At 47.7% G+C, this 23140-nt stretch overlaps 2 protein-coding genes across 5 annotated transcripts; both read left to right on the forward strand.

Moving 5' to 3' along the window:
- Positions 1-400: 400 nt before the first annotated feature.
- LOC308187939 (serine/threonine-protein kinase PAK 1-like) lies at positions 401-7528 on the forward strand. The gene is made up of 4 exons (XM_080576374.1): positions 401-1118; positions 1861-2057; positions 4066-4203; positions 6104-7528. Exons 2-4 carry the CDS (start codon positions 1914-1916, stop codon positions 6188-6190), a joined length of 369 nt encoding a protein of 122 aa, XP_080432500.1. The 5' UTR covers positions 401-1118; positions 1861-1913; the 3' UTR covers positions 6191-7528.
- A 7235-nt stretch (positions 7529-14763) lies between these two features.
- Positions 14764-22770, forward strand: LOC308187941 (serine/threonine-protein kinase PAK 1-like). Of its 4 annotated transcripts, XM_080576377.1 has the most exons (5): positions 14764-14922; positions 16396-16533; positions 18435-19853; positions 20527-20690; positions 21104-22770. In XM_080576377.1, the coding sequence occupies exons 1-3, from the start codon at positions 14779-14781 to the stop codon at positions 18519-18521; spliced, it is 369 nt and encodes a 122-aa protein (XP_080432503.1). In that variant the 5' UTR covers positions 14764-14778; the 3' UTR covers positions 18522-19853; positions 20527-20690; positions 21104-22770. The 4 variants fall into 4 exon arrangements, with proteins under 4 accessions (XP_080432503.1, XP_080432504.1, XP_080432502.1 ...); XM_080576378.1 differs by having other exon boundaries at positions 18435-19880; positions 20527-22770; XM_080576376.1 differs by having other exon boundaries at positions 20527-22770.
- Positions 22771-23140: the final 370 nt, after the last annotated feature.

Raw genomic sequence — 23140 nt, forward strand, 5'->3', positions numbered from 1 at the left:
TGGCATGGGACCAGGCAATGGAACTGGGCGACCCCCTCGTTCGGCACCCTGGCCGGAGAACACAGCTGATGGGAGGCATCCCGTGTGGGCAGTCCCAGGCAAGGACTGGCTTGTCCTCCTGCCTGACACCGTGGAGCCCATGGAGGTGGATCCACAAGAAGAGGCGGAGGAACCCATGGAAGTGGATCCACCTCGGCCACATCAGACCTGGGACTACCCCGGCAGCTCTCTGCTGCGTGCCATGAGAGAACACCGGTAGCTACGCAGCAGGGCCCGGCGAGCTCCCTACTCCTCGTCGCGCAGGCTCCATCCCAGGCATTAGCTTGGAGCCACCAAACACCTGCCAATAAAGAACTCTTGCTGATATTCAGGGCTTGTGTGCGTGTTTCTTTCCCACCCGCCAGCCCTTGTGCGAGAGGTGTCAGCCCCTCTGCACAGAGCCTCGAGGAAGAGCACAAGAGAGGACCCAGCTCCCTTCGGGCTGCTGCGCTGGGCTGACAGGAGGAGTCCCCAGGGGCCACCATGCGCCTTTAACATTTGTGAAAATAAACTGAGGGGTGAAAATAGTAGTGTGGAAGCGATTAGAGGTGGCTAATTTCTTATATTAGGAGTGAGTTTCTATACCTGAGTAATTGGTAACGACAGACACGGAGAAGGCTGAGGTACTCAGCAACTTCTTTGCCTCCGTCTGCACTGGTAGATGGGCTTCCCAAGTCTTTCATTTCCCTGAACCTGTAGGTGGAGGCTGGGGGAGCAAAGTCCCACCCACGGTAAGTGAAGAGCAGGTTCGAGACCACCTGCTGAATGTAAACAGGTCCAGGTCTATGGGACCTGGTGACATGAATCCCAGGGTCCTGAGGGAACTGGCTGATGGGGTTGCCAAGCCGCTCTCCATCACAGTTGAAAAGTCCTGGCAGTCAGGTGATGTCACTGGTGAGTGGAAAAATGGAAACGTCATGCCCTTACTCTTCAACAATTAAAACAAAGAATTGAACAAAGAGTGCTACTCTTCACCAATTAAAACAATTAGGAGACGTTTCTTCTCAGAAAGAGCGGTCAGGCATTGGGACGCGTTGCCCAGGGAGGTGGTGGAGTCCCTGTCCCTGGGGGTGTTCAAGGCAAGGTTGGACGTGGTGCTTGGGGACGTGGTTTCGTGGGTGACATTGTTTGTAGGGGGATGGTTGGACCAGGTGATCTTGGAGGGCTTTTCCAACCTTAATTTTCCTATGATTCTATTATTCTGTGATCTTTTGGAAAGTCAAATGCAAATAAGACAGGGCCAAGCAATTTCCACAGGAAGGCTCTCCAGCTTTCTGTCTTCTCAAAGAAAATAATAAGTACCAAATTAGGTACTTAAATTTATTCTGAACACAGTATTTGCTCTAGAAAGCAAATCGTGTTTGAGAGATGGTACATCTTCTGGGGAAATACTATCTCTGGGACTGAAAATACGACCAGATAATGCTGGTGGGTGTGGGTGGAGGGAGGACAGACTGGGCATTGGTTTCTGTTTTCACAGACCCAGGAACAGGCTTGAGAGCATGTGTTACACAGTGTATTACAGCTGCCAAATGCTGCACTGCCACGTTTCACAGCATCCATGTACAGCTCTTTACTGATCACCATCACATCACATCGACAAGTGAGCAGCTCTGTGATGTTGATGGCCTCAGCGAGTCAGATTTAGAAGCTTACTCCTGAACACCTTGTTAACCACAAAACCAGCCCTCCTTTGCAGCAGCAATGTAGCAGGCAGTGCAACAGGCTAGCTTGTACCACAGCTGTGGCATCAGTACGTGTTGTTTTTGGAGAAACCTGCTGATTTCTAACTTTTTCTTCCCTCCTTCTTTGCTTTTCCAGCTGACTTTGGCTTCTGTGCCCAGATCACTCCCGAACAGAGCAAGCGCAGCACCATGGTGGGGACCCCGTACTGGATGGCGCCTGAAGTGGTGACACGAAAAGCCTACGGGCCCAAAGTGGACATCTGGTCACTGGGGATAATGGCCATCGAGATGATCGAAGGAGAACCCCCCTACCTCAATGAAAACCCCCTGAGAGTAAGCGAGTGCCTTTTTTTTGCCCTCAGGCCTTCGCTGAGCCTGCTGGTTAACCTGGGCTCTGGAGGAGGCAGGTGAACCTCCGCTGTGGTTTCATCACATGCAGCTACACGTCTCCTTAGATGCTGTAGTGAGAAGATTGTGGTCATTTAAGTTAGAAGCCATGACTGGTTCTGGGTGGCAGAGGGCACAGGCTCTTCCTGTTGCAGACCTTCAGGTAGGGTCTGAGTTAATGATGTGGTGCATCCATAATTCCCCCCTTTCTGGAGAGGCCGATAGGGGCACCTTCTGGCCCCAGAGTGCCCGGCTTCTTAAATCCCTGTGAGTGGGGAAGAGAGCTGTCCTTGAATTCAAAGAATACCACATTACTCTTTTATAAACAGGGCTTTTTCTTGCTGGTGCATTGTTCCTCTTTGCATGCTCCCAGTAAAGCTCCAGGTTTAACAAGCCTTTAGTCAGGCTTTGCCCCTGCTGGTGTCTTTCCCTTCGTATTCTTTAATGAAAGGGGAAATTCTATCAGTTTGTAGGAATGCGGCTGTTCTTGGTGTAAGCCAGTTTTATGGCTTTTTTTCTAAGCTAAACAGGACGAAGGGATCTAGAACAATTCTGTTTAACTTGTTTCCACCTCTTTTACTGGAGGTGATTTTGGGAGAGAAGCGCAGCAGTGAAGAAATGCGAAAGGAAAAAGTTGGTGTGGAGTTAAATGAGGATGGCTAAGCAACGGGGTGCTTTGCTCTCATTTAACTTAACTTGTTGCAGTTCCCAGGCTATCAGACCTCTACCTTGAGATGTGATGAGCAGTGAGCTCAGAAGGCCTCTGCCAGATGTCTGTTTCCTTTTAAAAGGCATCTAGCGATTTTCTTTTAATAGTAAAATTTTGCAGTGGATGAATTCTGAATTTCCTGATTCTTAGAGAATTCTTCATTCCCAAGCAGCAGCAAAACGACTCCACTTGTTTCTGTAGGGTGTTAAGTGCTGCTTGAGAACCTACTGGCTGTAAGAAATGGTCCAGCAATTCGTGCCACTAAGGGGTTTTGAAGGGTTAACATTGAGGCCTGGGTTTAGGCGAGAAAAGAACAAAGGGATTTCTTCGGAGAAAAACTGCTGACTTTGCACGGATGTGCAGTAACTTCTGATAGCCGGCCAAGAGACCACTAGATAAGGAGGAAGAATAAGAGCCTTCCTGTCTCCCTGTCTCCCTGGACCACTAGATAAGGAGGAAAATATGAGCCTCCCTGTCTCCCTGTTCGAGCGGCCCCCGAGAGACTAACAGAGACTGATAAGCAGGCGCCCCTGGGAGGACTTCGGATTTGGGAAACCAATTATAATAACCCTGCCTCTTCTAGAAGTAGTAATGAATATGTATTAGCCTAGGAGTATAAAAACCAGCTGCCTTACTTAACAGGTGTGCGTCCCGGTGGAGCAGAGACTCCCGGCGCACCCAGCGCTGTTTGCTTGCCTCTATTCGTTTAATAAATTGTAAACTCTGATTGTAATCCTATTTGGGACTCAGTCATTTATAACATGGCCATCTTTTGTAAAGGACCAACTGCATCTTTAGAGTATTGACTTTTTAGGCCTTGTGCATTTGGGCAAAGTATCGAGAGAAGAAAGCCTCCTGTTTCTTCAGGGGTACCTTCCCATGAGGATATAGTTATTGCAGGAGTCGAGCACTGGCAGAGCTGTGCCAGCCAACTTCCCTCTGTAAACACAGTCTGGACTGCTGGTTTTGTCCTCTTAATCCCTTGAGAGGGCTGCAGGATCCAAACCCAGATTACGAGGGTAAAGCAATAAAGGATTGGATCCCATCCACATAAAAATAGGGCTGGCAGCTCCTCTCTTTGCTGAAACTTAAGCATTTCTTCGTCACCCTGATAAGGGTTTGTTTTGGTTTTGTTTTTCCCCATTGAACTGTGGGGAGGGAGAGGAAAAATGGGTGCCTCTGTAATCTGCAGCTGGAGTCTGACCTTCGTAACCTCCTGTTTCTTTGGTGCTTGCTTTGCTTTAGGCCCTGTATCTCATTGCTACTAACGGGACTCCGGAACTGCAGAATCCAGAAAAGCTTTCACCCATATTCCGAGACTTCCTAAATCGCTGTCTTGAAATGGACGTGGAAAAAAGAGGTTCTGCAAAAGAGCTGCTCCAGGTAAGTGCTGGGGAACGGGACGGAATTCAGCATTCTAGAGTGAGAATAGGCATGTGGAGCAATGTCATTTGGGGTCTTAAATACCGCGTCATCTGAAGTCACAAGCACAGCAGAGATAATTTACCATGAAGAAACGAACAAAAAAAACCAAAACCAACCAACCAAAAAACCCCAAATCCCTAACGAAGCGTTAACAGAGTACTTTCCTTTTTGTGCTGTACTTGCTACTGGCAGCAGCTGTGCAGCGTGTTCTGTAACCAACCTCAAATAATTGCCGTGCCCCGAGCCTGCCAACTGCTGAGCCCCTTAATTCCCGTGGCTTCTTCACGCAGCTCACCCTAACATCTGGCTGTGGTGTTGCGGTCTGGCCGTGCTTGTTCCCGTTTGGATAACAGGAGGGCTTCCAGCTATCGAATGCTCTGGTTGTCTCCCTTCTGGGGGAGAGTTCCCAAAGCTTTCTGGAAGGGGCACGTCTTGCATTACCTGCAGCAGTTTGGCGTTAACACATTTTGCCAGATACAGCTCTTCCTGCAGAGGTGATGGAACCAAGCTTGTGAGAAATCCTCAGTTATTTCACTGAAAACCTGGTGTCTTTGTCTGGACTCGTGGTGAAAGTGAAGGACGAAGCTGCCAGGCTTTTTACCAACACAGATGAGGAGTGTTCATGTGTTTCCTTTTGTCAGACCTCCCACGGGGGTGGAAAATGTGCTTCATCTCTTTGTAAAATAAATCTGTGATGATGGGGCCCTCAGACGTCGACTGTGAGACAGTTGTCTCTTTTTTGGTGTTCCTTTCTTTCCTTTAGTTTGTCTACTGGGTTCAGCTTTGGGAGTGCTGCTGCCTTTCTGAGACACTAATGAAGCATTAATCACCGGCAGAAAGAATGGCAGTAGATGAAAGCTGACTTTTTCTCCTGGACTTGCCAGCTCCAGAGTATCAGACAGCAGCAGGGTTGTGTTCCTTGGGGCAGGAGAACATTGGGACTGCAGCATTTCTGCCTGCCTTTACCTTTTAGCCTCGGATTTTTCCACCTCTGAAGTGTGTTCAGATTGGGTGGTTGATCCCTTCTGGTGCTCAGAAGTCCTGGGGGACTTAATTATTTTGGGTTTTCTGAACAGCTTGTGGGCTTCATGCCTCCACTCGTCTGATTAGCTGTTTTGTGTCAGTCTCTGTCCCCAACCTAGACTTTCTCTGCGAGGCTGGAGTATTGCAAGCTTTCCACTTAACCCTGAACACAGGGAAAACTTCTTCCTCTGTTCCAGATGTTATGTTTTAAGCCTTGCCCCCGAAACAAACACCACATGTGCTGCAAGAAGCACTTTGTGACACCACCTACTGCTTGTTGCATGCTCGATAATCAATATTGTTTAACAGAACAGAGCACCTGGTATAGGAGATGGCCTGACTGGTCCTGTTGTGAATTCCCTGCTGTGCTCCTCAGTCCCAGCTGTTCTGAAAATTTCTAATAGCTTTAGAAGGCCAAGGCAATGTTTTCAGCAGATCTGTGGTGACAGGAAAGAAAGAATGGAGAGATGATTGCTGCAGGAAGCCCTGTGCAATGTTTTGGAACTGCACAGGTTGCTTTTACTTACACCTCCCTTCCACAAAGAATTTCACTGTAGATTTTGCATGAATTTATTTCCTGGGAGAACTTGCTTAGTCTTGAGAGTGTATAAACATTGGAGAAACTAGGATGTGTTGGGTGCAAAGATCTTTATCAGTTCAGGTGAGGCCCAAAAGTCACGGTGAACTTTCTTGCTCATCGTGCCTTTTTTGTTTCGCCTGCTTGGAGGTTGTTGGACTTCATACAGGTCTAGGTCCTGATATTTTGTGTAAACACCAGGCTTTTGGGACATGTTCTGAGAAATGTAACCTTTTTTTTCCTTTTTCCTCTTCCTAGCACCAGTTCCTGAAAATTGCAAAGCCTCTTTCTAGTCTCACTCCTCTGATTCTTGCTGCTAAAGAAGCAGCAAAGAACAACCATTAAAGCGGGGGAGCCAGCACAGCCGTCGTGTCAAGCCTTTTAGATGTTCCCTACAGAAACCGAATTACCTGTCCCTGTCCCCTCCTGCTCCTCCTTCACAGGGGTGTTCTTAAAACTTTGATCTGCCTTGAAGGGTAGCAGATGTATCGTTTGCTGAATGTGGGAGGGCACGCAACAGGTACGCTGCTGATCTTGCGTAGTGAACTGTCTTTCCATCCTCCTTGATGGGCACGGTAGGGGAAGGGTATATTTTATGGCTGGGAAGATCTTCTGAGAACATCTGAACCTGACCTACCCGTAGCAAAGCCAGTTTGTTTTCGTATTTCTTACTGTGTTTATTTTTAAAGATAATGTGGAGCCTTTAGGCCATGTTTATCTTAATAAAGTAAATCTTCTGCTGGCTGGACTCTTCCTGCTTTTGCCAAGCTGCTCTTCCACCACTGAGGCTGCTCTCTGCTGTGGATGACTTGAGGAGGGAAGGAAGCAGGCAGCAGCAATCGGAACAGCTAAAACAACTGGAAAGGGAACGAGGGCAGGACCATGCAGCCCTCCCGCAGCACCGCTGGATGCTTCGGGGGAGCAAGGAGAAAGCCTGTGTGTGCTTCTTGCAGCTGTTGGACAAGTCGTGATCTTTTTGCCAAATTGTGTGAATCAAGGTCCTTCCCCGCACACTTTCGTTTCAACTCAAGTAATTAAACAGCTTTCAAATAGTTCTGATATTCTAGAAAAATCACAGGAAAAATCAACTGGGATTTCTTTTAGGGTTATTTTATTAGTGCTGTCAGGCTTCGTGGAGACCTGCCCTGTAAGAGAAAGCAAACAGAACAATTGCTCTTAGGAAGATAAGATCTGCCTGCAAGATGATGGTGAAAACTCTTGCTTCTTAGACCAAGGCCAACAGAAAACAAACTGATCATGGACAGTGTTTCCTTGGAAGCATAGGGGCATTCATTTTATTTTTTTTTTGAAATGAGCGAGTGAACTGATATCTTTATGCTACTGACTCCTTTGGTTGCTAATGATATGTAAAACAACAGCGATCCTGGAACTACTAGAGAGATCGGGTGTAAACACTGGCGTTATGTTGAACTGTATCCTGATTTTTAATAAAAGGACTGCTGCATTTCTTAACTTGGGGCTGAGGGAGGGTTGGAGAATTCACTGTCACCAGACAGCTCTGTCGGATGGGATGGGTTTTCATGTTATCGTCACTGGGTGCTTACAAGCGATGCATTAAGTGATACAAGCTTCTGTAGTCCTGTGGGATAGCGAGTGGCTCTGAAGAGGAGTAACTGCACACAGAGGGAACGGATAAAAGATCTTGCTTTCTCTGTACGTATCGCTTTGGTCATTTCCAGGGTGAGTTTAATCCAGTTCTCCTCTCCCCAAAGCACTTGTGTTGCACAGAAACTCATTCCTGCTTCTTGCTGAGACCTGCTTCTGGATCAGTCCTTTCCTCCCTGCCCTGGGCTTGTGATTGAAATATATCCCTATATTTTTCCCCATTCACTCTGCGATACGTGACATCCCTTGCACTGGTTTTACAGGCGTAGATAAAGCCTGTAAGGTCCCTTGCTTTTTTGGTGTCTTCTCCCATCCTTCAGGCTACAGGGTGGCCACTGTCTGACGTGAGGCTGTAACGTCTGAAGCCCATTGCCAAATCTTCTGCCTTCCTCCCCTTGTATATATTCTTCATCTTCATGTAATATGAAAAATTTCCCCTTACAAGATGAATTCCTTGGGCAGAGCAGCAAAGCTGCCAGCCCTGGGGGGGACCTGATCTCTTGATGAGCTCCTCTGCTTGGGGCTGGGGTGGAGATCGGGAAAGGGAAGGCCACTACCCTCGAATAATTCTCTTTGGTGAGGAGTTTGCTTTTATTTTCTATGCAAGTCTCAAAATGCCATGTGTGCGGTGGAAGGAATGATGGGCTAGAGCTCACTAGGTCTAAAATCTAATGTGGCTCTGGTTTTACCGACCCACCAATTGACTTTTTTGGACAGCACAGGATTAAACCTGATCCATGAATTTATTGAATGTTGCTGACTTCCCTTCGCCTTCCCTTCCCACTCCATCCTTGACACCCCTTTGAGGTGAGAGTGGTAATGCAGATGTGCCCTACCTGCGAGCAAATCCGTGAGCTTATTTTTCTGCAGGAGGAAAAATGGTAAAAAGGGTGACTTGTATTTAAGTTACTCTGCTGGATTCTCTGTTGCCTATTGGAAAGGAATCTGCAGGAGTGACTGTTTCTCCCCATTCTTAAGCCTGTGATGTGCTTCTGTCTCATTGACTTCGACTGTGGATTGGTCCTTACTGGTTTGGTAAGGACTGAGAGCTATGCACTGGGAAGCTGTAAGACAGCGGCTGTAGACATGTCATCTTCTCCTGTTTTTATTTTACCAACCTGTGATGCGAAAGAGTTTGACTTGCTACTTTGTACCTAGCCCCAATTCCAAGTTAACAGACGCATCGTGTTTTCATGGTCTCAGAAATCTTAAATAAAAAGATAAATAAAAGAATGTAGTTAGTTTAGGAGAATGAGATACATTTTTTTTTGTCCAGAGATGGATCCTTTTCTCTACTCTTAGGTTCATCTGGGCATCGCTCAGCTTCAGCACTGGTGGCAGCTGCTGCATAGCCTTTTACAGCACTTTTTGGTCACTACAGAGAGCTGTTAGCACAAGTGTCTGACTTAATAATTCTTATTTTTTTTTCTGAGAACATCCTTACTGCTGGGATTTGAACGCAACTTCCAAGAGAAGAGAACTGATTTGGTAGCATTTTAAAATATATTTTAATATACCTACAGTATGAACTAATTCTACTGAGTCTGAACCATTTTTAATCACAGCCCTTATTTATTTGATTATTAGATTCTCTCTTCTATATGAGAACATGAAATATTCAGTTTGACTATCCATCCTGAAAACCTGCTTTGTTTTTATGGGATCCTCAGCAACCCCATCAGGTTAGGTGCCGAAATGGCACAACGTGCTACAGCTCCCAGAGCTCCTGGTGGTGGCGGAAGGTAAAACTCATCTCTTTTTTTTCCAAAGCACTGAAGAATATCGTATTTAAGAAGCAGCTGGTGCATTTCAAGCTTCCTATATTTAAAGAGCTGATATTGAGCTGGATTACTGCAGCCCTAGGTTTTCTTTAAACAAATGATTGATTTAAGTTCAGTGGGGCCAAGAGTTTGGGTGAGAGGGGCTGGCTGAGCTGAGATCGCTTCTGAGCTGAGATCTCTGTTAGTATCCGAACGTGTCTGTCTCAAGGTATCACGGGTTGGTATCACCAGATGATATTTACCATGCAAGGATGGGGTGAAATGGCCTGTAGGCTGCTGGTACTTCAAGTTTGCTGAGCTCAGCTGGCAGTGAAAGGTCCAGCCCAAAGTCCAAGAAGAATGGTACGTATTTGAACGCCTTTCTTAATTACGAGCTTACAGATTCCCCAGCATCTTTCATATGGAAGCTGTCAAAGGTGAAGGCTGAGTCTGTTTGTCTCCCTAGCATAAAATACGGAGACTTTTCAGTGGCTTATTTTGATAGTAATAGAGAACATGTGGATGTATTTTGGGGTTGTAAACGCACTGGATTGAGCATATAGATAATGTCCTAGGGCGGATCTCATGGTTTGCTGCTAATGACAGTTCTCAGCATCAAGGCTGGGGTCTTGGAGAAGCAGGGAGCTGCCGCTGGTGGCAGAACAGCGATGCCGGCGGGGGCTGGATGGAAACTTGCAGCCGAAATGGATGCCCCCAGGAAAGGGGTGGGAGGGCAACAGAAGATGGTGTTGGTCTGAGGAAGAAGACGGGTGCTGGGGTAGGAGGATGCAAAAGGTAAAAGCTCAGTTTCCCAACTGCTGAGGAAATTTGGAGGGTGCTGAAGCAGCCTGCGGTGGATTGAGGCATCCTGTTTGGGAGCAGGAAGGAGCGGGGGGCTCCTGTGCAATGAAGGGGTGCTCAGAGTGAGGACTGAGCCTTATGTCTTTGAGCAACAACTCGTGCTAAGTGAGCTGGAGCTAATCTGACCTGCTGCCAGATGTCTGTGTGTCTTGTCCTGCTGGGAAATAAGGGCCTTTGCCATTTTAAAATCAGCTGGAAAACGTGTTTCTCTTTCTTTGTACTGCCTTGGTGTAACTCTCCGGTAGTGCCCGGTTTGTTAGGGTCAGCTCAGCCATTTAGAAAGCAAAGCTGAAACCTTAAATAAAACCTGAATGAATGACCTGCTTCTCCTCCCCTTTGTTTCAATGACGCTTGCAGAAATGAATTGGGGGGTGCTTGAAGGAGTTGTGTTTCTCTGATCTGTTTTAATTAGATCTTACTTGATAGAGCAAAGTGACTTTACGCTGAAAGCTGATGCAGAAAGTGTGATTTCTACTGCTTATTTTCACCTGTTTGGAAGTCATTAATGCTCTGAGAAACACCAGTGTGGAAGCAGGATGTAGAGCCCAGCTTGAGGAGGAAGAGGAGGAGGCAGATGATGAAATGGACCCTCCTGGCTGCTTGCTGTCTCCCCAGGCAGAGCTTGGTGTCTGCGGCTCCAGGTGCAGAGGAGGAAACGGGGGAGGATTTGGGATCGGTCCCTAAAGCTGCCCTCCCCAGCATCACTTTTACATGTGGGGTCAGTAGGGTGAGGCTGATGACAAGAGCAGGAGTTTATCACCTACATAATTGTGCAAGTGCCTCGTCCCAGCTTGGATTAAGGAATATTAAGGGGAGGACACGTGTGCCCCCACAAGCCCCCTGCTGTAGGATTTTATCCGCTTGTGGCTGTAGGGCAGAGCTGGGTGCTGGAAGTCCAAGAAACCAAGCCTAACGTGAAGAGGACTTTCCCAGCTCAGCCTCCTGGCACTGGGAGCCCTGCCGAGCTCTCACAAGCCATTTGGGTGCTGAGCCCCACGTCGGAGGGGGAAGAAAAAGGGAATGTCTGGAAGGGGGAGCTGGCAAACTAGTTGGTGGTGGCACTGCTGCGATGTGCATCCCATGTCCATGTCCTTGTCCCATGAGAGCCCGGCAGCCAAACTGTGTCATCCTGCATCCTGCTGCTCCCCTCGTGAAACTTCACAAAGCCGGGCACCAGGCAGACCGGAGGGCCTGGTAACGTACCCCAAAAGTGCCTGAAAAAGTGGTAACGGGGCTGGTGGCTCTGCCAGTATTTCCCTCAACACCATTACTTGAGTGTTTTTATTTTATTTTATTTTATTTTATTTTATTTTATTTTATTTTATTTTATTTTATTTTATTTTATTTTTAGTCCCATGGCAAAGGAGAGGAGCTTCTGCAGAGGTCCTGGTTGAAACCTCGTGGCTGCAAAATGCTTCCCAACCCCAGTCCTCTCATCCCACTGCTGCCTTTTTTTTCCACCTGCACGGGAGGGAAATGTACCTGTGGTTATCTCAGAGGGGTGTCCCAAGGCTAAATATGCACTGGGACACACAAAACCTGCCCTGGATCTTTAAACTTTTACTTTTTCATACCTAAATTTAGCGTTTTCACTGGTGGGAACAGTTCTGCAGGGTCTTATTATTTGGGAGCGAAGTGGGGGGAATGAGCAGGAGCAGAGGCAATACGCTGGTAGGTACAAGAGAGGAAGAGAGGGTTATTATCGCATGCTTCAGGGAAAACTGCTGCACTTTATATAAGTGATGTTTTTCCTGCATCCCTGATTTTTATTGCCCAGAAGGGTCCCAAGTTTTGGTCCCGAGGCTCATCTTTTGGGAGAATTTAGAGCTTGAACTCCGTGAGCTTGCCGGGCTTAACCTGGCTGCTCCCCTCCAATTCCTGGGGCTGTGCTGCCCTCAAACAGATCAAAGATCTCCTGAAGATGGGTACTTCAGCTGTGACCGCTTTAGCCTTTTGAATGGGTCTGGTTTGGTTTTGTTGATGGAGTTTTCTTTTGTTAACCAGAGATTCTAAGCCTTGGAGATGGGGAGAAAAAATGGGTTGAGGCAGGATTGCATGGGGCAGCCTTTCTCTCTGTCAAGCCAAATGGCCTGGGGGGGAGCCAGCCCCAGAAAAGGGGCCCCTCAGCCCCCCCAGCCCTCCTCCTTGTCCACATGAGGGCATCTTCCAGGCCTCTCCCAACGCAGCCGCCTTTGGCCTCGCACGGGCCACTCCATCACAGAGCCTTGCTGAGGTCACAGTGGCCACCGCTGTCACGCCTTTGCCCCGGGCCCTATAAAAGAGGCCCCCTGCCGCTGGCCCGCCACTTGCTCAGCGACTCGGTCCTCTGAGAGCCAGCGTAAGCGGCAGGAGGAAGGCCAGAGAAAGGAGCAAGGCGAGCGGCAGCCCTCCTCGGTGTGAGGACCGCGAAGCGATCTGAGGAAGCACCGAGAAGATGGCAGCTAATGGGAGAAAGATGTCTCATGGGCAGAGGGACAGCACCTGCGGCACAAAAGACATCAGTGCCTGGGGGAAGTCTGCTGCCCGGCCCAGAGACGATTATTGGAGATATCACTGGCACCGCAGCGATGCGGGGAACAGGCCGGCCCCTCAGACATCCAGCAGCAGGGGGCCTGGGCCTAACCAGAGGTGCAGTGGTGGTGTGGAGCGAAGACGGGAGCGTGATGCGGAGAGCCGTGGGGAGCAGAGGCGTGCCCATCGGCCAGATCGCAGCGAGGGACCCAGCCGTGGCCGTAAAAGAGATGGCGGCGTGAAACCCACGAATGAATATCAAGTGGAGAGTGGCATGGGACCAGGCAATGGAACTGGGCGACCCCCTCGTTCGGCACCCTGGCCGGAGAACACAGCTGATGGGAGGCATCCCGTGTGGGCAGTCCCAGGCAAGGACTGGCTTGTCCTCCTGCCTGACACCGTGGAGCCCATGGAGGTGGATCCACAAGAAGAGGCGGAGGAACCCATGGAAGTGGATCCACCTCGGCCACATCAGACCTGGGACTACCCCGGCAGCTCTCTGCTGCGTGCCATGAGAGAACACCGGTAGCTACGCAGCAGGGCCCGGCGAGCTCCCTACTCCTCGTCGCGCAGGCTCCATCCCAGGCATTAGCTTGGAGCCACCAAACACCTGGCAATAAAGAACTCTTGCCGATATTCAGGGGTTGTGTGCGTGTTTCTTTCCCATCCGCCAGCCCTTGTGTGAGAGGTGTCAGCCCCTCTGCACAGAGCCTCGAGGAAGAGCACAAGAGAGGACCCAGCTCCCTTCGGGCTGCTGCGCTGGGCTGACAGGAGGAGTCCCCAGGGGCCACCATGCGCCTTTAACATTTGTGAAAATAAACTGAGGGGTGAAAATAGTAGTGTGGAAGCGATTAGAGGTGGCTAATTTCTTATATTAGGAGTGAGTTTCTATACCTGAGTAATTGGTAACGACAGACACGGAGAAGGCTGAGGTACTCAGCAACTTCTTTGCCTCCGTCTGCACTGGTAGATGGGCTTCCCAAGTCATTTCCCTGAACCTGTAGGTGGAGGCTGGGGGAGCAAAGTCCCACCCACTGTAAGTGCAGAGCAGGTTCGAGACCACCTGCTGAATGTAAACAGGTCCAGGTCTATGGGACCTGATGACATGAATCCCAGGGTCCTGAGGGAACTGGCTGATGGGGTTGCCAAGCCGCTCTCCATCACAGTTGAAAAGTCCTGGCAGTCGGGCGATGTCACTGGTGAGTGGAAAAATGGAAACGTCATGCCCTTACTCTTCAACAATTAAAACAAAGAATTGAACAAAGAGTGCTACTCTTCACCAATTAAAACAATTAGGAGACATTTCTTCTCAGAAAGAGCGGTCAGGCATTGGGACGGGTTGCCCAGGGAGGTGGTGGAGTCCCTGTCCCTGGGGGTGTTCAAGGCAAGGTTGGACGTGGTGCTTGGGGACGTGGTTTGGTGGGGGACATTGTTCGTAGGGGGTTGGACCAGGTGATCTTGGAGGGCTTTTCCAACCTTAATTTTCCTATGATTCTATTATTCTGTGATCTTTTGGAAAGTCAAATGCAAATAAGACAGGGCCAAGCAATTTCCACAGGAAGGCTCTCCAGCTTTCTGTCTTCTCAAAGAAAATAATAAGTACCAAATTAGGTCCTTAAATTTATTCTGAACACAGTATTTGCTCTAGAAAGCAAATCGTGTTTGCGAGATGGTACATCTTCTGGGGAAATACTATCTCTGGGACTGAAAATACGACCAGATAATACTGGTGGGTGTGGGTGGAGGGAGGACAGACTGGGCATTGGTTTCTGTTTTCACAGACCCAGGAACAGGCTTGAGAGCATGTGTTACACAGTGTATTACAGCTGCCAAATGCTGCAGTGCCACGTTTCACAGCATCCATGTACAGCTCTTTACTGATCACCATCACATCACATCGACAAGTGAGCAGCTCTGTGATGTTGATGGCCTCAGCGAGTCAGATTTAGAAGCTTACTCCTGAACACCTTGTTAACCACAAAACCAGGCCTCCTTTGCAGCAGCAATGTAGCAGGCAGTGCAACAGGCTAGCTTGTACCACAGCTGTGGCATCAGTACGTGTTGTTTTTGGAGAAACCTGCTGGTTTCTAACTTTTTCTTCCCTCCTTCTTTGCTTTTCCAGCTGACTTTGGCTTCTGTGCCCAGATCACTCCCGAACAGAGCAAGCGCAGCACCATGGTGGGGACCCCGTACTGGATGGCGCCTGAAGTGGTGACACGAAAAGACTACGGGCCCAAAGTGGACATCTGGTCACTGGGGATAATGGCCATCGAGATGATCGAAGGAGAACCCCCCTACCTCAATGAAAACCCCCTGAGAGTAAGCGAGTGCCTTTTTTTTGCCCTCAGGCCTTCGCTGAGCCTGCTGGTTAACCTGGGCTCTGGAGGAGGCAGGTGAACCTCCGCTGTGGTTTCATCACATGCAGCTACACGTCTCCTTAGATGCTGTAGTGAGAAGATTGTGGTCATTTAAGTTAGAAGCCATGGCTGGTTCTGGGTGGCAGAGGGCACAGGCTCTTCCTGTTGCAGACCTTCAGGTAGGGTCTGAGTTAATGATGTGGTGCATCCATAATTCCCCCCTTTCTGGAGAGGCCGATAGGGGCACCTTCTGGCCCCAGAGTGCCCGGCTTCTTAAATCCTTGTGAGTGGGGAAGAGAGCTGTCCTTGAATTCAAAGAATACCACATTGCTCTTTTATAAACAGGGCTTTTTCTTGCTGGTGCATTGTTCCTCTTTGCATGCTCCCAGTAAAGCTCCAGGTTTAACAAGCCTTTAGTCAGGCTTTGCCCCGCTGGTGTCTTTCCCGTCGTATTCTTTAATGAAGGGGGAAATTCTGTCTGTTTGTAGGAATGCGGCTGTTCTTGGTGTAAGCCAGTTTTATGGCTTTTTTTCTAAGCTAAACAGGACGAAGGGATCTAGAACAGTTCTGTTTAACTTGTTTCCACCTCTTTTACTGGAGGTGATATTGGGAGAGAAGCGCAGCAGTGAAGAAATGTGAAAGGAAAAAGTTGGTGTGGAGTTAAATGAGGATGGCTAAGCAACGGGGTGCTTTGCTCTCATTTAACTTAACTTGTTGCAGTTCCCAGGCTATCAGACCTCTACCTTGAGATGTGATGAGCAGTGAGCTCAGAAGGCCTCTGCCAGATGTCTGTTTCCTTTTAAAAGGCATCTAGCGATTTTCTTTTAATAGTAAAATTTTGCAGTGGATGAATTCTGAATTTCCTGATTCTTAGAGAATTCTTCATTCCCAAGAAGCAGCAAAACGACTCCACTTGTTTCTGTAGGGTGTTAAGTGCTGCTTGAGAACCTACTGGCCATCTTTTGTAAAGGACCAACTGCATCTTTAGAGTATCGACTTTTTAGGCCTTGTGCAATTGGGCAAAGTATCGAGAGAAGAAAGCCTCCTGTTTCTTCAGGGGTACCTTCCCATGAGGATATAGTTATTGCAGGAGTCGAGCACTGGCAGAGCTGTGCCAGCCAACTTCCCTCTGTAAACACAGTCTGGACTGCTGGTTTTGTCCTCTTAATCCCTTGAGAGGGCTGCAGGATCCAAACCCAGATTACGAGGGTAAAGCAAGAAAGGATTGGATCCCATCCACATAAAAATAGGGCCGGCAGCTCTTCTCTTTGCTGAAACTTAAGCATTTCTTCGTCACCCTGATAAGGGTTTGTTTTGGTTTTGTTTTTCCCCATTGAACTGTGGGGAGGGAGAGGAAAAATGGGTGCCTCTGTAATCTGCAGCTGGAGTCTGACCTTCGTAACCTCCTGTTTCTTTGGTGCTTGCTTTGCTTTAGGCCCTGTATCTCATTGCTACTAACGGGACTCCGGAACTGCAGAATCCAGAAAAGCTTTCACCCATATTCCGAGACTTCCTAAATCGCTGTCTTGAAATGGACGTGGAAAAAAGAGGTTCTGCAAAAGAGCTGCTCCAGGTAAGTGCTGGGGAACGGGACGGAATTCAGCATTCTAGAGTGAGAATAGGCATGTGGAGCAATGTCATTTGGGGTCTTAAATACCGCGTCATCTGAAGTCACAAGCACAGCAGAGATAATTTACCATGAAGAAACGAACAAAAAAAACCAAAACCAACCAACCAAAAAACCCCAAATCCCTAACGAAGCGTTAACAGAGTACTTTCCTTTTTGTGCTGTACTTGCTACTGGCAGCAGCTGTGCAGCGTGTTCTGTAACCAACCTCAAATAATTGCCGTGCCCCGAGCCTGCCAACTGCCGTGCCCCTTAATTCCCGTGGCTTCTTCACGCAGCTCACCCTAACATCTGGCTGTGGTGTTGCGGTCTGGCCATGCCTGTTCCCATTTGGATAACAGGAGGGCTTCCAGCTATCGAATGCTCTGGTTGTCTCCCTTCTGGGGGAGAGTTCCCAAAGCTTTCTGGAAGGGGCACGTCTTGCACTAACTGCAGCAGTTTGGCATTAACACATTTTGCCAGATACAGCTCTTCCTGCAGAGGTGATGGAACCAAGCTTGTGAGAAATCCTCAGTTATTTCACTGAAAACCTGGTGTCTTTGTCTGGACTCGTGGTGAAAGTGAAGGACAAAGCTGCCAGGCTTTTTACCAACACAGATGAGGAGTGTTCATGTGTTTCCTTTTGTCAGACCTCCCACGGGGGTGGAAAATGTGCTTCATCTCTTTGTAAAATAAATCGGTGATGATGGGGCCCTCAGACGTCGACTGTGAGACAGTTGTCTCTTTTTTGGTGTTCCTTTCTTTCCTTTAGTTTGTCTACTGGGTTCAGCTTTGGGAGTGCTGCTGCCTTTCTGAGACACTAATGAAGCATTAATCACCGGCAGAAAGAATGGCAGTAGATGAAAGCTGACTTTTTCTCCTGGACTTGCCAGCTCCAGAGTATCAGACAGCAGCAGGGTTGTGTTCCTTGGGGCAGGAGAACATTGGGACTGCAGCATTTCTGCCTGCCTTTACCTTTTAGCCTCGGATTTTTCCACCTCTGAAGTGTGTTCAGATTGGGTGGTTGATCCCTTCTGATGCTCAGAAGTCCTGGGGGACTTAATTATTTTGGGTTTTCTGAACAGCTTGTGGGCTTCATGCCTCCACTCGTCTGATTAGCTGTTTTGTGTCAGTCTCTGTCCCCAACCTAGACTTTCTCTGCGAGGCTGGAGTATTGCAAGCTTTCCACTTAACCCTGAACACAGGGAAAACTTCTTCCTCTGTTCCAGATGTTATGTTTTAAGCCTTGCCCCCGAAACAAACACCACATGTGCTGCAAGAAGCACTTTGTGACACCACCTACTGCTTGTTGCATGCTCGATAATCAATATTGTTTAACAGAACAGAGCACCTGGTATAGGAGATGGCCTGACTGGTCCTGTTGTGAATTCCCTGCTGTGCTCCTCAGTCCCAGCTGTTCTGAAAATTTCTAATAGCTTTAGAAGGCCAAGGCAATGTTTTCAGCAGATCTGTGGTGACAGGAAAGAAAGAATGGAGAGATGATTGCTGCAGGAAGCCCTGTGCAATGTTTTGGAACTGCACAGGTTGCTTTTACTTACACCTCCCTTCCACAAAGAATTTCACTGTAGATTTTGCATGAATTTATTTCCTGGGAGAACTTGCTTGGTCTTGAGAGTGTATAAACATTGGAGAAATTAGGATGTGTTGGGTGCAAAGCTCTTTATCAGTTCAGGTGAGGCCCAAAAGTCACGGTGAACTTTCTTGCTCATCGTGCCTTTTTTGTTTCGCCTGCTTGGAGGTTGTTGGACTTCATACAGGTCTAGGTCTTGATATTTTGTGTAAACACCAGGCTTTTGGGACATGTTCTGAGAAATGTAACCTTTTTTTTTCCTTTTTCCTCTTCCTAGCACCAGTTCCTGAAAATTGCAAAGCCTCTTTCTAGTCTCACTCCTCTGATTCTTGCTGCTAAAGAAGCAGCAAAGAACAACCATTAAAGCGGGGGAGCCAGCACAGCCGTCGTGTCAAGCCTTTTAGATGTTCCCTACAGAAACCGAATTACCTGTCCCTGTCCCCTCCTGCTCCTCCTTCACAGGGGTGTTCTTAAAACTTTGATCTGCCTTGAAGGGTAGCAGATGTATCGTTTGCTGAATGTGGGAGGGCACGCAACAGGTACGCTGCTGATCTTGCGTAGTGAACTGTCTTTCCATCCTCCTTGATGGGCACGGTAGGGGAAGGGTATATTTTATGGCTGGGAAGATCTTCTGAGAACATCTGAACCTGACCTACCCGTAGCAAAGCCAGTTTGTTTTCGTATTTCTTACTGTGTTTATTTTTAAAGATAATGTGGAGCCTTTAGGCCATGTTTATCTTAATAAAGTAAATCTTCTGCTGGCTGGACTCTTCCTGCTTTTGCCAAGCTGCTCTTCCAGCACTGAGGCTGCTCTCTGCTGTGGATGACTTGAGGAGGGAAGGAAGCAGGCAGCAGCAATCGGAACAGCTAAAACAACTGGAAAGGGAACGAGGGCAGGACCATGCAGCCCTCCCGCAGCACCGCTGGATGCTTCGGGGGAGCAAGGAGAAAGCCTGTGTGTGCTTCTTGCAGCTGTTGGACAACGCGTGATCTTTTTGCCAAATTGTGTGAATCAAGGTCCTTCCCCGCACACTTTCGTTTCAACTCAAGTAATTAAACAGCTTTCAAATAGTTCTGATATTCTAGAAAAATCACAGGAAAAATCAACTGGGATTTCTTTTAGGGTTATTTTATTAGTGCTGTCAGGCTTCGTGGAGACCTGCCCTGTAAGAGAAAGCAAACAGAACAATTGCTCTTAGGAAGATAAGATCTGCCTGCAAGATGATGGTGAAAACTCTTGCTTCTTAGACCAAGGCCAACAGAAAACAAACTGATCATGGACAGCGTTTCCTTGGAAGCATAGGGGCATTCATTTTATTATTTTTTTTTTGAAATGAGCGAGTGAACTGATATCTTTATGCTACTGACTCCTTTGGTTGCTAATGATATGTAAAACAACAGCGATCCTGGAACTACTGGAGAGATCGGGTGTAAACACTGGCGTTATGTTGAACTGTATCCTGATTTTTAATAAAAGGACTGCTGCATTTCTTAACTCGGGGCTGAGGGAGGGTTGGAGAATTCACTGTCACCAGACAGCTCTGTCGGATGGGATGGGTTTTCATGTTATCGTCACTGGGTGCTTACAAGCGATGCATTAAGTGATACAAGCTTCTGTAGTCCTGTGGGATAGCGAGTGGCTCTGAAGAGGAGTAACTGCACACAGAGGGAACGGATAAAAGATCTTGCTTTCTCTGTACGTATCGCTTCGGTCATTTCCAGGGTGAGTTTAATCCAGTTCTCCTCTCCCCAAAGCACTTGTGTTGCACAGAAACTCATTCCTGCTTCTTGATGACACCTGCTGCTGGATCAGTCCTTTCCTCCCTGCCCTGGGCTTGTGATTAAAACATATACATATATTTTTCCCCATTCACTCTACGATACATGACATCCCTTGCACTGGTTTTACAGGCGTAGATAAAGCCTGTAAGGTCCCTTGCTTTTTTGGTGTCTTCTCCCATCCTTCAGGCTACAGGGTGGCCACTGTCTGACGTGAGTCTGTAACGTCTGAAGCCCATTGCCAAATCTTCTGCCTTCCTCCCCTTGTATATATTCTTCATCTTCATGTAATATGGAGAGTTTCCCCTCGCAAGATGAATTCCTTGGGCAGAGCAGCAAAGCTGCCAGCCCTGGGGGGAACCTGATCTCTTGATGAGCTCCTCTGCTTGGGGCTGGGGTGGAGATCGGGAAAGGGAAGGCCACTACCCTCGAATAATTCTCTTTGGTGAGGAGTTTGCTTTTATTTTCTATGCAAGTCTCAAATGCCATGCGTGGGGTAGATGGGAAGGAATGATGGGCTAGATCTCACTAGGTCTAAAATCTAATGTGGCTCTGGTCTTATTGACCCACCAACTGACTGTTTTTGACAGCACAGGATTAAACCTGATCCATGAATGTACTGAGTGTTGCTGACTTCCCTTCGCCTTCCCTTCCCACTCCATCCTTGACACCCCTTTGAGGTGAGAGTGGTAATGCAGATGTGCCCTACCTGCGAGCAAATCCGTGAGCTTATTTTTCTGCAGGAGGAAAAATGGTAAAAAGGGTGACTTGTATTTAAGTTACTCTGCTGGATTCTCTGTTGCCTATTGGAAAGGAATCTGCAGGAGTGACTGTTTCTCCCCATTCTTAAGCCTGTGATGTGCTTCTGTCTCATTGACTTCAGCTGTGAATTGGTCCTTACTGGTTTGGTAAGGACTGAGAGCTGTGCACTGGGAAGCTGTAAGACAGTGACTGTAGACATGTCATCTGTTTTATTTTATTTTTTACCTGTCTATGATGCGAAAGAGTTTGACTTGCTACTTTGTACCTAGCCCCAATTCCAAGTTAACAGACACATCATGTTTTCACGTTCTCAGAAATCTTAAAAAAATAAATAAAATTTAGTTAGCTTAGGAGAATGAGGTATATATTTTTTTCTGAGATATGGATCCTTTTCTCTACTCTTAGGTTCATCTGGGCATCGCCCAGCTTCAGCACTGGTGGCAGCTTCTGCATAGCCTCTTACAGCACTTTCTGGTCACTACAGAGAGCTGTTAGCACAAGTGTCTGACTTAAAATTTTCCTCTGTGGCTTTCTTTTTTTTTTTCTTTTTTTTTTTTTCTGAGTACATCCTTACTGCTGGGATGTGAAAGCAAATTCCAACAAGAGAACTGATTTGGTGGCATTTTTTAATATATATTTTTAATATACCTACTGCATGAACTAATTTCACTGAGTCTGAACCATTTTTAATCACAGCCCTTATTTATTTGATTATTAGCTCTCTTCTATATGAGAACATGAAATATTCAGTTGTTTGACTATCCATCCTGAAAACCTGCTTTGTTTTTATGGGATCCTCAGCAACCCCATCAGGTTAGGTGCCGAAATGGCACAACGTGCTACAGCTCCCAGAGCTCCTGGTGGTGGCGGAAGGTAAAACTCATCTCTTTTTTTTCCAAAGCACTGAAGATTGTCGTATTTAAGAAGCAGCTGGTGCATTTCAAGCTTCCTATATTTAAGGAGCTGATATTGAGCTGGATTACTGCAGCCCTAGGTTTTCTTTAAACAAATGATTGATTTAAGTTCAGTGGGGCCAAGAGTTTGGGTGAGAGGGGCTGGCTGAGCTGAGATCGCTTCTGAGCTGAGATCTCCGTTAGTATCTGAACGTGTCTGTCTCAAGGTATCACGGGTTGGTATCACCAGATGATATTTACCATGCAAGGATGGGCTGAAGTGGCCTGTAGGCTGCTGGTACTTCAAGTTTGCTGAGCTCAGCTGGCAGTGAAAGGTCCAGCCCAAAGTCCAAGAAGAATGGTACGTATCTGAACGCCTTTCTTAATTATGAGCTTACAGATTCCCCAGCATCTTTCATATGGGAGCTGTCAAAGGTGAAGGCTGAGTCTGTTTGTCTCCCTAGCATAAAATACGGAGACTTTTCAGTGGCTTATTTTGATAGTAATAGAGAACATGTGGATGTATTTTGGGGTTGTAAACACACTGGACTGAGCGTACAGATAATGTCCTAGGGCGGATCTCATGGTTTGCTGCTAATGACAGCTCTCAGCATCAAGGCTGGGGTCTTGGAGAAGCAGGGAGCTGCCGCTGGTGGCAGAACAGCGATGCCGGCAGGGGCTGGACGGAAACTTGCAGCCGAAATGGATGCCCCCAGGAAAGGGGTGGGAGGGCAACAGAGGATGGTGTTGGTCTGAGGAAGAGGATGGTTGCAGGTGTAGGTGGAAGCAAAAGGTAAAAGCTCAGTTTCCCAACTGCTGAGGAAATTTGGAGGATGCTGGAGCAGCCTGCGGTGGATTGAGGCATCCTGTTTGGGAGCAGGAAGGAGCGGGGGGCTCCTGTGCAATGAAGGGGTGCTCAGAGTGAGGACTGAGGCTTATGTCTTTGAGCAACAGCCCATGCTAAGTGAGCTGGAGCTAATCTGACCTGCTGCCAGGTGTCTGTGTGTCTGGTCCTGCTGGGAAATAAGGGCCTTTGCCATTTTAAAATCAGCTGGAAAACGTGTTTCTCTTTCTTTGTACTGCCTTGGTGTAACTCTCCGGTAGTGCCCGGTTTGTTAGGGTCAGCTCAGCCATTTAGAAAGCAAAACTGAAACCTTAAATAAAACCTGAATGAATGACCTGCTTCTCCTCCCCTTTGTTTCAATAAGGCTTGCAGAAATGAATTGGGGGGTGCTTGAAGGAGTTGTGTTTCTCTGATCTGTTTTAATTAGATCTTACTTGATAGAGCAAAGTGACTTTACGCTGAAAGCTGATGCAGAAAGTGTGATTTCTACTGCTTATTTTCACCTGTTTGGAAGTCATTAATGCTCTGAGAAACACCAGTGTGGAAGCAGGATGTAGAGCCCAGCTTGAGGAGGAAGAGGAGGAGGCAGATGATGAAATGGACCCTCCTGGCTGCTTGCTGTCTCCCCAGGTAGAGCTTGGTGTCTGCGGCTCCAGGTGCAGAGGAGGAAACGGGGGAGGATTTGGGATCGGTCCCTAAAGCTGC

This window comes from Anser brachyrhynchus, assembly GCF_964034855.1.
Source record: "Anser brachyrhynchus genome assembly, chromosome: 1".
NCBI lineage: Eukaryota > Metazoa > Chordata > Aves > Anseriformes > Anatidae > Anser > Anser brachyrhynchus.